The sequence below is a fragment of the Rhinolophus sinicus genome, chromosome 16 (assembly GCF_057876585.1).
Source record: "Rhinolophus sinicus isolate RSI-liver-muscle chromosome 16, RSI-T2T, whole genome shotgun sequence".
Classification (NCBI taxonomy): domain Eukaryota; kingdom Metazoa; phylum Chordata; class Mammalia; order Chiroptera; family Rhinolophidae; genus Rhinolophus; species Rhinolophus sinicus.
The window spans coordinates 52060279-52075904 of NC_142516.1; the positions used below are offsets into that span (position 1 = coordinate 52060279).

A 15626-nucleotide genomic window follows, 5' to 3' on the forward strand; every position below is an offset into this window, starting at 1 on the left:
CCTGTGCCAAACACACAGGCGTCCCTCAAATATGGACAAGCTCCATTTCCTCTGGTCTCTCCCTCTTGACACTCTCTCCACCAGAAATGCATCCATTATCATGGCTTCAAATGCCACCTTTATCCAGATAATTTACAAAAACGTGTATTCACAAAATCTACAGCCGCCCTTGGTTTCTCCTGCCCGGACCTTCCAGCCAAACTTCAGATCCACATTTCTAACTTCTATTGGACATTTCCCTTTGATCTTTGCACCGTCATTTTAAACTGAACTTACCCAAAGTCAAACTTATAAATTTCTTCTGTATTCTTTCATTCCTAAATTGGGTATTGTGTTTTCAAAATCATCATTGTTCCTACAGAAACCTAGAATCAACAATTTCCTTGACCCTCTTTGACCCCAAGAGGTTGGAGGTGGCAGAGGTTCATCATTTGTTTGAATGCCTCCACTTGGGTGGAAGTCCCTGAGTGACAGTGCTGCCTCTCTGTGAAGTGGGCAGTCCATGACTCAGCCTCAGTTCAGACATAAATAATTGGACGTGGCACATTCCTGAATTTTCTTTTCCCATGGAACTCTTAAATAAATAATGTGTACTTTGATAATCCTCAATTCTATTTACAACAATGAGACCTTCAAAAGAGGAACGTGATTCAGAGAGAACAAAAAATACTAATCCAACAGGAGGCCCCATTGTCTCTGAGCACCCAGCCTGCCTCACAGAATCCCAACCCCCAGTAATTCTGAATGTTCCCTACTTCGGCCCTACTGCTAAAAAAGAGACCATAAAAAAAAAAAAAAAAATCCCGCCCCAAAAGGTTGTACTTGGTCTCCTGTTTTGTTCTCTTAGTCCTGAGTTCTTGTCACCGCACGGCATGAAGAATGTGAATCTACAACGTGAAGGACACTCTGTCCTTCTGTCTGCAGAGCAGTTATCCTCTCAATCAATACTTCATTCCTGATGATTAACTAGTTCACCTTTATTCTGCAGCTCAGGCCAGGCCTTCTGACTTAACTTTTTCTTCTCTAAAGGAGCCAGACTCCCCCTCCCACCACCACACACACACCATTAAAGTAAGTTGCCTGGTGATTTCTTCCCACCCCCGGAGTTTAATGAGCCCCTTTCTTCACTATGACCGTCCCACCCTGTCCAGGCTCTACACCCTAATTTCCAGACTTCTTCAATGGCTTTGTTATCGTCTCCCTGCTGGTGCCAGCCTCTACCCACTCCCAAACCACCCTGAACAAGATCATCAGATTAGTTGTCTGCTTTCCTGTCCCAGACCTCTAATGGTTTCTCACTGTCTACAGCACAAAGTCTAAAACACCAGGCCCAATATTTAAGACACTTCAGAAGATATCCCTAGAGGACATTTCCTTCTTCTCTATACACATATCCTTCATTAGACTCCAATTTTCTCACTTCTGCCAAAGCTCTTCTCCACCTGGTCTTCCTTAATGTCAAAAATAAATTCTGGGCCCTCATCGCCAAGATTCCATTATTTCTTACCTCACGGAACCTAGAGAAGTAACAGCATCTTGGTACATAATCAGATATTGCCTTATATTATTACGTTAACCAATATGAGACTTGATTATAACAATGATATTGAGTTTCACAAATTTCAGTTATTATTATTTCATATTATTAAGAGTCAAAACTGGTGGCTGCAGGCAAGATTCAGCTTCAGACCAGCTTCATGTAGCCATAGGGCCCTTTGTTGTTTTAGATTTGAATTTGAAGAATTTGAATGCGTTCCAGAAGGTGGACGGAGTGCAGTTACACTCTCCATTTCACTCCAGTCCCCATCACTCACCATTATTTCAAACCCCACTGCTTCCAACAGTCACAAATCCTGCCTGGTCCTGAAGGCATTTGAGTTTGCAACACCTTTTGCTAGGCACACTTGAAACAGCTCATTGCCCTAATATGTCTGGAGACTCCAGGAGGGCACAGGTTATATTTTTCCTTAGCATAACTCATCCCTTATCCCACAAAGCCTTGTATAAGACTGAGCACATAGTAGGAGCTTAATCAATACAAGTTAAGTGATTCCATACAAAGTTATAGAATCAATTTAATTATTTGTCAAGACTGGAAGATCCCACGACTCAGTGAACAACGAATGTCATCATTCGCTTGTGTTGAACTTCCCTTATGCAATGACAAATGAGCTTTCATTAGGATGAGCTCTCACCATGAATCCAATACTTCCAACAATGGCACCTATTACATACAATCTGGAAGTCATCCCACTAAAAATAGGTGTGATGTTTATCTCAGTCCAAGATACCAATTTGAGTGTCAGTTCCTAGAGGAAAACGAACAGGGATATTTGTTTTGGGTTGGGGGATGGCTTCCTAAAAATATTCTTTACAAACATGATATTCCAATAATAGGAAAGAAGGACAGAAAGCATCTCTTGTTGGCCTAAACAAGAAGTGGTTAACCTCATTCCAACTTCTGTCAAGAGACCTTAGTTACCCTGTCACTCCACTGAAATGCTTTGAGTTCATTTTTTTTTCAAACCCTTTAGGTTGTATCATCCAGCATGCACCAGCCTCAGGGACAATCAGGTGACAACCGAGGGGTGATAGAAAGAACATGAGGTTTGGAGACAAGACAAAACAGGGTTTGGAAATTGCCTCTAATACACATTAGTTTTTATAAGCCTCAGTGTCCTTTGCAAAAAAGGGTGGAGGAGGGGGAATGCTTTCCTCCAATAATTGAATGAGAATAATAACAGCTAACACTTACTGAGTAATTATTTTGTGCCAGGTACCAATTTCAAGTGCTTTAAATGTGTTGATTCATCTATTTACAACAGTGTTATGACGTAGATACTATTATTACCTCCACTGCACACAGAAGGGACACTGAGGCACGAGGAGGTTAAGTTATTTGCCCAAGTCACTCATCCAGGAAATGGCAAAACCAGGATTCAGATACAGGTATTCTCACTCCAGAGCCCTCAGTCTTCACACCTACACGATAACACCCTCATGAAGCACTTGATACATTGGCTGGCAAAGTGAGGCACTAAACAAAGAACAGGAAAATGAGTGGGGCGGGAAGAAAGAAAATGGTGATTACGCCATTTCTTTACTGGGAATCCAGTCTCCCAAGGTTAGGCAGTAAGGTCTTTAAAAAACTGTAGCTCTCTCAAGCCCCTCAAGAGTTGCCTCCTCTGTGGAAGAACCTAGAATAAATCACCCTCCACCCCCACCCAGGCTAGGCAGGACATGCAGTGACACACCGTGGCTGGTTTGAAAGCATCCCCAACCATTCCCAAACCAAAGGCTCAAGACCCACCAGGAGTATTTCAACTCTCTTACTTAGAGCCAACCCTTGGCCTTGCCAGAGGTCTTCCTTCTCCCTCTTCATTTGAAAGTCCTAATCCTGGCGACTCAGCAGCCTAGCAGCCCCCCAAATCCCCTTCATCATTTCTGGGGCAAGCCATGAAATGCTAAATCACTGAGCACTGCCATCTCAGAGCTCCTGGTGTCTAGATGGTTAGCGCCCTCCCCCACGTGACCCCCCACACACATACACAGCAAACCCAGCCACACATTCTGTTGTCGTCTGTCTGTCCTGTCGGCCTGCATGGTCTTGGAAAGGAAGCAAAGCTGTGGTCGCCACAGATCCAAAGAGAGCAAACAAATCCTGGCAGGTGATTCTTAAGGGTAGGTGAAGATACTATGGGCTACAGACTCCTTTTAAAATAATGATAAGAAAAGAGAAAGAAAACTGTATACTCACTGGAGTGCCGGTGGATCACTCTAAAAGATATGGAATCCCAAGGAGAAAATTTCAGAGTGGAAGCTCCTTACTCTGTTGAAGAAACTTTGACAACTTAGCCATCCCGGAAAGGACCCATTTGCACCAGGGAAAAGCTTGTGTCCTAGGCATAACCCTGTTTTTGCTGAATTTCCTAGTTCTGAAGGTGAAACTAAGCAAAGGCTTTTCCCTCTGAAGAATTATTGTTGCCCCTCAACCCAGCAGAGTCTAGGAGGAGAGAAAGGGAACAGACCGCAGGAGCCCAAGGGTTGCAGCTCTTCTCATTTCCAGCAGAGTTCCCAGTACAGGGGAAGAAAGGGTGGGGGGTTCTCTCCAAGACCTGTACGTCCCTAAGGAGTGCTAGGATGGGTCCCTATTCAGAGAAGGACAGCAGTCCCATTAGGTGGTGCTAGCAGATTCACTGGTCACACACAGACTAGAAGGCATATCCTTTCCTCGGGGTGCCCTCGGAGAGGTCAGAGTGCTCTAATGCAACTGAGTAGAGCCTTGGCTATTATTACGAGTGGCCAGGCATTCGGGCACTAGGCTGAACTTGCACAATTCATCCACCCTCTTTAAAACCAACCACCATTTTTTAATGCTAAATTGATCATGTACACTCTTATTTTTTAGAAGTCCAATGCTCTATCCATTGCACGACGAAGCCACCTACACTCTCATTTGTTAAATCCTATTTCTATTCAGGTTATGTAGGCTTCAGCTAACTTTGGGTCAGTTAGGTGACCATCAGGAAATGGCCTCACTGTATGATGGCTTTTGCTTGGAGGACCTGGGCTCCATGAGGGAGAGTTTCCCAAGAACCTCTGCAAATCCAGACCCCGTGAAACAAGCTTGTAAAATATGTTCCAGGCTTTAAAAGGTCTGCAACTGTGAAAGTCAAGAAAGTAATAATAAACTGAAGTAAGACAGGTAGGAATTTGTATTATGTTTAATGACAAAGATCCTCTCAAAGGAATCCTAACCCCAATACGTCACAAAATTACTCACATTATTATTTACTCCAAAAGCAAAATATCTCAACTGCAATCCTGGCACAATATGATTCTGTAAAACTGAAATCATTCCTTGAGATATAAAAAGGTAAAATAGGAATAATTTAAACAACAGAGCTAGCAGATCAGAAAGTAAACAACTGATTGATTTGTGAAAAAAACAAACAAAAAGACTTTAAATAAAAATGAGCATTTAAGATCTTATCTCTAAATTGAATTAAGGAGTTATGCTCAAACCATTTCAGAAAACCTGAACATGAATGTCAGAGAGTGTATTTGAATAATAACAAACATGGGATACTAATTCATTAGAATTGATTTCCTTTGGCTGTTTATATCCTTGTTTGTAAGTGGCCCTTTTCTGAGAATTACCCCAGTCTTAATGTAATACAGCATTTTTTATTTCCGATGACTACTTAGATATCAAAGTAACAAATTGACAACTATAGTTTCAGACACTCCAAGAACGTATACGTAAGTAGGTGTAATTTAAGCATGTTGTCTGTTTTCCAAAGGTGCAATGCTTGTTGTAATATATACCTTTATTTGGCTGACGTTCTGAGAGGAGGATAAATGAGTTTTGTTCTATTGTTTTTATTTTTGAAGGTCTTTTACTCCTTTAATTTTTAATATCCTTCCTCTAATTTACCTATGGACCAATTCCTGTGGTCATAATGAGAAAACTTGACTCTTCACTGAATTTTCCAAAAACTAAAATGGTTTTAGGGTATGTAGAAGGAAGTGCTCAGGTTACAGAATGAAGGAAAGACAAAGGTTTCCATTTTCAGGCTGAAAACAAATGTGCCGCTAGTCCCACCTCATCCCATCCCCGCCTCTTCCTGCTCTCTCAAACTGTGTAAGCATTTCTTAAAGGCACCCTTCTAACTAATTTTAAACTTGGTTTTGGCAGTCATATTTATACAGCCTATTAAAGGAGATCTTTCAGACAAATATTTGAGGAAGCTGTTGTTCCTCATATAAATTTATTAGGAATTGGTGGGGAAAAAAAGGGCGGTAATGATGGAAGGTGTTTAAACTATTGTCCAAAGAAATTAGCCTCCTCCTACAAATGTATCACAGAAATTGAACCTTTAAAGCAAGATCTGAATTCTCCAGATGTAATCCCCCTTCTTTCTAGGTTTTCAATGGACTTCATGTAAATCAAGCCTAACACGAAAATAAACAACACAGAAAAAAAAGATATACCTAAATGAGAAAACCAAGTTGGCAGTCATTTCCTGGAAGATTTATCAGGTTATGCCTCTAAATAGCCGCTTCCTGTAGCTCATGTGAAATATAAGTTGACTTAGAAAGAAAGAGGGAGGAAGGAGTGGAGGAGGGACGAAGGGAAGAAAAGAACTTTTCAAGAACACATCCACTGCCAAAAATGAGGAACACCGGAAAGGTCATCTTGACATTTTTATTAGAATTCTTAGAAGTACTTTCCAAATGAAAAAGCACCTGCTATTCAACTACTGTTATTTTCTATTTCAATCTCAAAACAAACACACAAACTAAAACACAAATTTTCCAGCTTTACAAGAAAATATGAGCCCCAAACAATGAACACTTTAATCAGTGACTCTTACCTGGGTACAAAAGACTGGGTACAGGGTGTGATTTAAAGGGGATTAGACACCCTCCACTTGATACGCAACAAAAATGGTTGTTCATTTCTCTAAGGATGTATCAGTTGATGAGGGAGTTCTTTGTGATGCTCCTCCAGTTTCCATTCCGTTTCCTCTCTGAGATTTGAAACTTCACATGCGAAATGTGAGACTGAGAAAAAGAGCAAACCAATCAACACAACCAAGGAGAAGAACATGATTTCACTGTCCTAATCTTGGCATGTCTCTCTACCGTGGGAGCACTTGGTGTCGCAGCCTCTTCTCCTCCATTCCCAGCGCAGACTGAGGCAATATTAGTTAGCATGACAAAGCAGCTGTGTGGCCTCCGGCAAGTTACCTGACCTCTTTGTATAATATGGGGGATGAAAATAAGCCGAGTATCCACCTCAGCATAGCATGTTATTGTGAGGAGTTAGAACAGTCCTTGGCACATAGTAAATGGACAGAAACTGCCAGGACAGAAACTACTGAGCTAAATTCTTAAACATGCCCCCAATCAATTCTATTCTATGGAACAATAAGTTTTGAGCATGGAGGGGGTCTATAGGACTGGACGGTGTTCCAAATCCCCTGCCCTCGAGGCACTCTGCTGCAGAGATTCTCCATCTTAAATGAGCGTCAGAATCTCCTAAAGAACATATACAAAACTACCAGGCAGGTACCACCCACAGACATTCCCATTAAGCTAGTGTGGAGTCCAGCCTGGGCCTGAGTATTTTTCAACCCACACCCACACCCCCTGTGATCCTAATTGTCCACTGAATACTGCTGACCCAGGAATTTGCCTGTGATTTGGGTGCACAGCCACTGCCTGGGGGGTCTGTTGGACTCTTAACAGGACCAGAAGCTCCTTGGATAAAGGGGGTGCATCATTATCCATTGTGTCAATGCCCACAAGCCAACAAATGACAAATCCCTCAGAAGCTGGTGACCAAATCAGAGACGGAAGGTCCCCAAGGTTGGAATCTGAGATCCGTAGACATGTTTGCTTTTTGCTTTGGTTGTAATGGAGGTGAAGGGGTCCCTCTGGGAAGAAGTAAAATGGCTCCTGCCTGCCAGCCGAGACAGGTAAGGTTGCAAGCCATATTAGCCACGATCCTAAGACCTGGAGGTCTAATAAGCTATGACACAATCAGAAATTAGCGCTTCAATTAAATTTGTCCTTTTTTCCCCTCCTTTTCTAGGTTTACTTACTTTTCGCTATTCTTTAATTTTAGAACAAGTTGTGTGCTATTACCATTCTTGTCCTTGCCTGAGTTCCGGGCTCACCCTCTAGGTGGGAGCATCGCTAGTGGACTAGCGCCCCCTGGAGGCAAGCTGTGGCGGTGGGAACTGGGATCACAGGGGACTGCTCACAGGAATGCAACATTTAGGGGGCCCCAGTTAGTGCCATTTGGTCCGTCTCCCCGCCCTTCACAGACACTTCTCTTCCAGTCCTCTGCCCCCTTCTTGGGAGGGTTTCAATAAGGAAAACCAGCTATAGTACAAGGCTGAAGGAAAGAAGTACTGAGTGGAAGCAGGTAAAGGAGCAAAAGGCATGGCTCTGCCTTAGGACCCAGGAGGTTTCACAGAAGAGGGCCTTACAAGTCCATCCTTGAAAATGGAATCTCAGTGGGGGTATACCAGACATGGGCAATCACCTCACGCACGTGGTAAGAGCTATGACACAGAGCTCATCACGCCTTCCAAGAGAACTAGGGATAATCTCGTGTGTGTGTGTGTGTGTGTGTGTGGGTGTGTGTGTGTGTGCTTATGGGAATTTTTTTTGTGGTAAAATTCACATAACATAAAATTCATTTTAACCATTTTAAAGTATACAAGGGATAATCTGCTTTATACCAAAAGTACCAAGTCCCAAACCATCCAGAATAAAGAGAAATAGGTATTCTACAATCCCTCCTACTCATTTCTTCTAACTATTCCCTGATCAGACAATTGGACTCATTATTTTTGGCTCAAGAATTCCTGGCCTTTTGTAGTAAGAATCTACTTTTTCAACTCCTCAAAATCTTGAGATCTCTAGGAAACCAGGAGAGGGAAAGCTGATCGACAGTGAAACAGAAGTAGAGAAAGGACGGGACAAGAATCGGTGCTGCCTTCCAATCCCTCAGTGTCTCATGGCAGAGAGTGGGACATGAGTGCCCTCAGCAGAAAAAAGGTTCTTGGCATTGAAAGTAGAATCTGAGGTGGGCAATGATCAAATATATTAGTATCTCAGGTCAGTGTGTTCATTGAATATAGACAGCACTCCCTGTGTTAACAGCATCACCTTTGTGATTCCTGACAAAACATTCATTCTAGAGATGAGAATAGAGGCTTATTCTGGGGTAGGAGGGGTCAGGGTATTAGGACATGTAGGATGTTCAGTGCAGTACTATTGAAGGGGGGGGGCAGTAGGAGGAGCAGGAGGAAGAGAAGGAGGAGGAGAAGGAGCAGCAGCAGCAAGGGGGGGGGGAGAGAGAGAGAGAGAGAGAGAGAGAGAGAGAGAGAGAGGAAAAGAAAAGAAAAGAAAAGAAAAGAAAAGAAAAGAAAAGAAAAGAAAAGAAAAGAAAAAAAGGAAGGAAGGAAGGAAGGAAGGAAGGAAGGAAGGAAGGAAGGAAGGAAGGAAGGAAGGAAGAAAGAGAAAGAAAATGGTGCTGGAAGCAGGAGAGCTTCCCCGAGAAAAGCAGGGAAGGGGGCATGTAATGGAAACCCACTGGGTCTTCTGCTAAATCTCTCTGTGACTGTCTGCCCAACAGGGGTGACTCTGGCTGTCCCACTTCAATTGCTTGACCTTGTTTGTTTGGATCGCCCCTGGATTCACTATGATACTCAGCATCTTTCTAATAAATGCCCTGTTTGCTTAAAACAACCAAAGTCACCTGGGTTTTTTACAACCAGGAAAACTTTCATGCACACAGCCTCCCAGGACTATTGCCTCACCAGGAAATCCATGACTGAAGAAGTGGAGGTAGTGGGAGGATGGTACAGAGAGCTTCCAAAGAAGGCCTACGAGCATATTCCAAACCATTGGATGGGATCTCATGTTACGTGGGAAACCCATTTTCTAAGACAGAATTTACTTTTCTTTTTCTCCTCACTTTCTCTCTATCCCCTCACATCAATGTCTACACATCAGCTGGTTCAGGGCTTTATGTAACGTGATGCTAACCATGTTGAAATTCAACACAAGTTGCATCTGGTAATTATGTGGCCTGTGCTCCCTAAGAGGTAATTAGGTGGGTTATGTTCTGTATAACCACCTAATAAATGCTTAGATGACTGTTTTGGCAACTGGAGATTAAGTGGCCCAGAATCCATCCTTTAACCTACCAAGCACAATGATCTAAAGTAGAAGCCTGCAGAATGAGCTGTTCTCCACATTCCTCTGGGCTGAAGGCAGGGCATCCTGGGCAACCCTGGGGCAAGGAGACTTGTGCCTAAAGCATGACCCTCAAACCAGATTTTCAGGAGTCTGACCCTACCTACGAGTAAGGAAAAACCTAGCATGTCACCCTACACTCCTTTATTGCTCAAAAAGACTCATAATTATTTTGACGTTGCTAGAATGAGGGACTGCATAATGCAACACCATACGATCCTTGTGGGAGATGTTCACAGGCAATGTCCACAAACTCTCCTGGGGTGCCACAGGGCTCTGCTCTGTCTTTTTCCCTCGGACTCTCCTTATCACACACTCTAGGTTTGGAGAGGCAGGAGAAGTAATGGTTAAAAGCATGGTAGCTGGAGTTCATATTCTAGCCGTGCCATTCATGAGCCATGTCACCTTGAGCAAGGCACCTAAGTGCTCTGTGCCTCAGTTTCCCTATCTGTAAAATGGAATTAATGGTAGTAGCTACTTAGGTCATAGGTTATGACAAGTAAATATTAATTCATTTAATACATGTGAACTATTTGGACCAGTTCCTGGCACTAAGGGAGCACTTAATAATGAAGAACTATTATTATTTGGGGACTGGGTAAGGAATGGCAAAGAAGATAATACCTGTGAAATGGTGACACCCCATTATATGGCCAAATACTTGCCACATATCTGAATGCTAGAGTTGCCTCATTTCCTCATTCAACACTCATTCAAAAAATGTTTACTGAGCACCAACCACAGTGGAGGGTCATCTGATGCAAGGACAGCAGCAGGTGGGGAGTGGGGAGTCAGCTTCTTGTTGAGGGCACACACCCAGCACGCGTGGTGAATTCAGCTGAGTTAATAGGATTCCATCATAGTGTACTAAATGCTGGTTATAAAACAGTGATCAGGCTGGCCCGGTGGCTCAGATGGTTAGAGCTCCATGCTCCTAACACCGAAGGCTGCCGGTTCGATTCCCACATGAGCCAGTGGGCTCTCAACCACAAGGTTGCCAGTTCAATTCCTCAACTCCCGCAAGTGATGATGGGCAGCGCCCCCTGCAACTAAAATTGAACACGGCACTTTGAGCTGAGCTGCCGCTGAGCTCCCAGATGGCTCAGTTGGTTGGAGCGCGTCCTCTCAACCACAAGGTTGCCGGTTCAACTCCCACAAGGGATGGTGGGCTGTGCCCCCTGCAACTAGCAACGGCAACTGGACATGGAGCTGAGCTGCACTCTCCACAGCTAAGACTGAAAGGACAACAACTTCACTTGGAAAAAAAGGCCTGGAAGTACACACTATTCCCCATTAAAGTCTTGTTCCCCTTCCCCAATAAAATCTTTAAAAAAAAAAAAACAAAAAACAAAAACCGTGATCAGGAGAGACAGAGTCTCTGAGAAGGTTTCATTCAAGCAGAAGGGGCAGACTTTTAAGCAATCAACCCATATAAAAATGTGACAACAAATTGCATCATACTTTATGAAAGTGCAGGGTGCTAAAACGGTATACCTTGGAAGGGGAGGAAATGTCATAGAAAGTCATGAGACTCAAAGGATAAGTAAAAGTGACCCAAGCAGGGTCAGAAACAGAAAGAAGTATTCCAGACAGAGAGAACAACATGTACAAAGGCCTCACATCAGGAAAGAACTTGTGTTCAACGAGCTGAAAGAGTGGTCATTAGATAAGGAGAGAAGGAACAGGGAGAGGAAGGGGCAGAAGGAGCAGGGGGCAGGGAGGATGCAAGAGGAGGCAAGACTGCTGGCAGACCCATGAACACAGTATCCTGTGTGAAGGAAGAATGTGGTTCTCAGGTCTCTTCCTCATCTTCTGTCCACCACGTTTTCTAGTTACCTCATACTGACAGCTGGAAACTAAAATTATTTTAGTAAATCAACATAAGAAGAAGCACTTAAGCTGCTTACTTACATAAGACAGCAGCTTAAAAATATCTCTGGGCATGCACTGGGTATTTCTTCAGAGGGTAGCTTGGTCTTTCAGAGGTATCATTGACTTCAGAGATAGAATCTTCCTATAACAAAAACAAATAGAGCAATTGCAGTACTCATAATGTAATGTAGATCAATGACAGCAAGATTTGTAGTTTTTGCATTGAGGAGGTCTATGAATCCCATGTATGCCATATATGTGGGGTTCACTACATACGTGTGGACGTAGGTTTCCTTCCTTCCATCCTTCCTTTTCTCCTTCTCCTCCTCCTCCTCCTCCTCCTCCTCCTCCTCCTCCTCCTCTCTCTCTCTGTCTCTTTTCTCTGTCTCTCTCTCTCTTTCCTCCCTCCCTCCCTCCCTTCTCACTCCTTCTTCCTCCCTTCCTTCCCTTCTTTCTACATTTTAAAGGGATTTTCTTACTTGAAAAGACTGGGAATTAACAAAGCAAAGCCAAGGCTTTGCAGAGAGGAAGTAAAGTAATTAAATACCCCCCCCCCCTTGGTTAGGGTAATCAGTATTCATTTATAAGTGCCATGCTATAAATTAGGATATGCATTTAAATAAGTCATTAAGACCAATTCAACCACATGGTATCATGTGAAATCCAACTGTTAACCTTTCCTTTAAATTCTTTTGAAATGGTGACAGGTCGCTTAGCTAATGGCTGTAGATAAAGTACTGACTATGTCTCTATCTATGGATTAGAAACACTCCCCACACCCCCATAAAAGTCAAACAGCCAAAACCCCTTATTAACTTTGAGGAAGGAGTGAGGAGAGGGAATATATAAAATGGGGTCACTTTAACCAAGCTGTTAAATTTGTTAGCATTACAATGGTTCAGGCATGAGAAAACACTCCATCCTTGTTCTAACTTGGGAACTTATATTTTTTTGGAACTTTCCAGTCCTGTGTCAAGGCCTGGATATGCATCTGGATCTTCTAATTACCCCCCTAACCCCCACACCAGACATCTAGACCCCTGGACTTGACCAGACCTCCTGGTACCCATCATCGGTACTAACTGGCATCCATCATCCTGACTCCCTGCCATCTGACTGATAACTGTCCTGGACCAATCCCAGGGCTATGAATACAGGACTGATTATTCTTAAGAACATACTTTTTACTGTAAGAATTTTAACTTTTCTCTCTTCTTTGGAACACCGGGGGGTTTGTCTGGCTGTGTTTCCAGTTTGCAAACTATAAGACCCTTGACTAAATCTCCATCATTTATTTCTAGCAAAACCTCCAGATTCTTTTTGAGTTCATTCAACAACTTTTAGGAAAACTTTCTTCCATTCTGTGGCCGTACACAGACCACACACACTTCCCCGGATTCTTCCTTGGACTAGGATTCTGTGCTTAGGAGTGTGGAAAGGAGTGTGCTTTGGGCCAGTTACACTGTCTTCTCCAAGTCCTTTGAAAGGACGGTGTTCCCTCCTGCTACAGGACCTCCTCTTGAAACATGCTGTGCTCCAAATTAGCTGCTATTCATTGCTCAGATCCCCGCTCCACAGTCTCTTCCTCAGGGAAGCCTGAGTCCCAACAAAATCAAATACCCCTTTTCATACACTCTTAGGACACCATGTACCCGCTTTGGTTAGTGTCATAGTTTTACATTTATTTTTGTGAGTACTTCATTAATGGCTGTTTTCTCCACTAACCTGGAAGTCCCAGTTCCCTTGTTATTTTGTCAGCAAAGCTCTAGTTTTACCAGAAGCCCTCACCTTGTTTAGGTGTTGCCGAGCTCTGGGGGATGTCAGAAGACCGCACACACGTTCGTGGATCTTCTTCCACGTGGACTGACAACCAGGGTGCAACCTGCTCAACACATTAAACAGGATGGAGCGTGACGCAACTAATAAAAACAACACTTGGAGTACATATCAATATGGGTTGATATTTATAAGTTAGTAGTAAGAAAAAAGCAGCAACATGCAAAAGAGTATACATAGTGTGGTTTCAATGTCTTTATTAAACCTGTGCATAGGAAAATTACAGGGAATAAATACAACCAAGTTGTTAACAATGGTTTGTACTTGGGTGTGTGGCTGTGATTCTTTCTTTCTTTGTACTATACCGTGTATTTTAGATATTTCCCTAAAGAACAAATCCTGCTTTTATACTTAAAAATTTAATCCAAAATTTTTAATACAAAATTTAATTCCAATTGTTTTCCACCATAGGTATTTTCTTTTATATCTCCTTTACTTTAGGCCAACCAGACACAAGCTTAATTATAGGGCTTACACCCTCTTCAGTGCCTCAAACATGAAGCGCTCTCTCCCTCCATATGCATATGCCAACACTGCTCCCTCTGCCCAGGATGCTGCCACCCCCAACCCCATTCCCCACTCGCGTTAACTTGTACCCACCCTTGTCGTGTCCAGCACGACAAGAGTTGTGGGAAGTGAGGAGGGTGGTGCAGGGTTAAGAAAGACAGTAGATGAGAATAGAGTGCAAGCGGGGCCAAGGGACTCAAGTCTCAACAACTGAGTCCCAAATTGGCCAACGCATGGCTTCTATTAGTTAGGTGTGGAAGTAAAGTAAAGCTTGTCAATCTCAAGATCTATGAATCCCATACATTACAATAGGAAACAGAACCGTAATTCCCGGGATGTATGTACTTCCCCAAGGGACAAAACCTTTATGCAAATGAATAGATGGAGAGCACATCATTGAGTCACTTCCCTTGCAGGTTGTGGGAAGGAATGCAGCCACAGAGGCAGAGGCTCTCCTTAGCCAGGGGAAGTTGGGGGGTTGTGCCCACCTGTATCAACCCCGCGAATTCCCCAGATGGTCCCCACATGACTGTGTGTGGCTTGGGTTGCCCTCCCCCCCCACCCCCCGTGGGGAGTCATACCCGTCTTTGACTAGCCAGCCATATTTTGGGGCCAAACAGGGAGACATAAGGTGTAAGCACAAAGGTGAAGCAAAGTCCCTGAAAGGATCCATCTCACAGACTCTCCTTTCTTTAGGGGCAGGCACAAGGAGACAGACAGGTAGGCTGCTGCGTGGCAACATACCCTCCAGAGTTCAGTTCAATTATTTTTTTTTAAAACATCATGAACAGGTTTTATTTGCCACCATGAGAAGTCTGAATTTTAAACAGATTCTTGGACTGGGGACTCATATGCATCAGCTCGCTCAGCCTCAGCACCGTCTCCTCCCCAGCAGCTTGTGCAGAGCTGGGACCTTCCCCATGAAGCTCCATGAGTTCCCCCAGTTCAAAGTCGGGCTTCTTCAGCACTCGGACTTTCCTAACAAGGCCATCATGGAGCGGATGAACAGCCGGCAAGTCTTCTCTGCACCCTTTCCAGTGCCGCCTGGAATCCGTGTACTGACCGCTCCTTTCATGTCACGTGTCTGCACCTCGGGTCATGATTTCTCTCATCTCCTCCGGACGTGGCCGACCTGTTCATGCGGAGCATGAGGTCTTCCGAATCTGATCGTTGTGTTTTTTAGTGAAACCAACACAGAACAGACGAAGCAAATAACCATCGGTCGTCCTGACATCCACATGAGCTTCAGTCATGGTCGGCCATTTTGTGACCATGGAGCCCATTTTGTCACCAGTAAGATCCACGCCATGGAAATTAGCCAGGCAGTTGTTGCCCTGAACACTCTCAGTAACTAGCCTGAATTTTCTAAATGAAACTTCTTCATTCTGCAGATCAGCTCGGCTCACTTCAAAAACACGACCCTTGAAATATGACTTTGGTCTCTTGAATTCTTGTGACAAGTGTTTTCCCAATACTTCTTATATTGAACACAGCTGGTGCTTTCATCTCATACCAATCTTTCTTAGAAAATGAGTCAACCACTTTCTTCTTGGCTCCCTTCTTGGCACCTTTGGTAAGGCCCTTGTTTTTGCCGGCTGCCATGGTGCTACTCAGAGAGCCAAAGGACAATTCAA

At 43.6% G+C, this 15626-nt stretch overlaps 1 protein-coding gene across 9 annotated transcripts in view; it reads right to left on the reverse strand.

The window, feature by feature from the left end:
* Positions 1–6194: 6194 nt before the first annotated feature.
* Positions 6195–15626, reverse strand: part of SPATA6L (spermatogenesis associated 6 like) — a 59511-nt gene continuing 50079 nt past the window's right edge. For all 9 annotated transcript variants that reach the window (XM_074330470.2, XM_074330472.2, XM_019729835.3 and 6 more), the window contains 3 exons: positions 13438–13531; positions 11689–11791; positions 6195–6567 (listed from right to left, as the gene is read on the reverse strand). In XM_074330470.2, the coding sequence (XP_074186571.1) occupies positions 11702–11791; positions 13438–13531 (184 nt within the window). In that variant the 3' untranslated portion in view covers positions 6195–6567; positions 11689–11701. The remainder of the gene's footprint in view (positions 6568–11688; positions 11792–13437; positions 13532–15626) is intronic.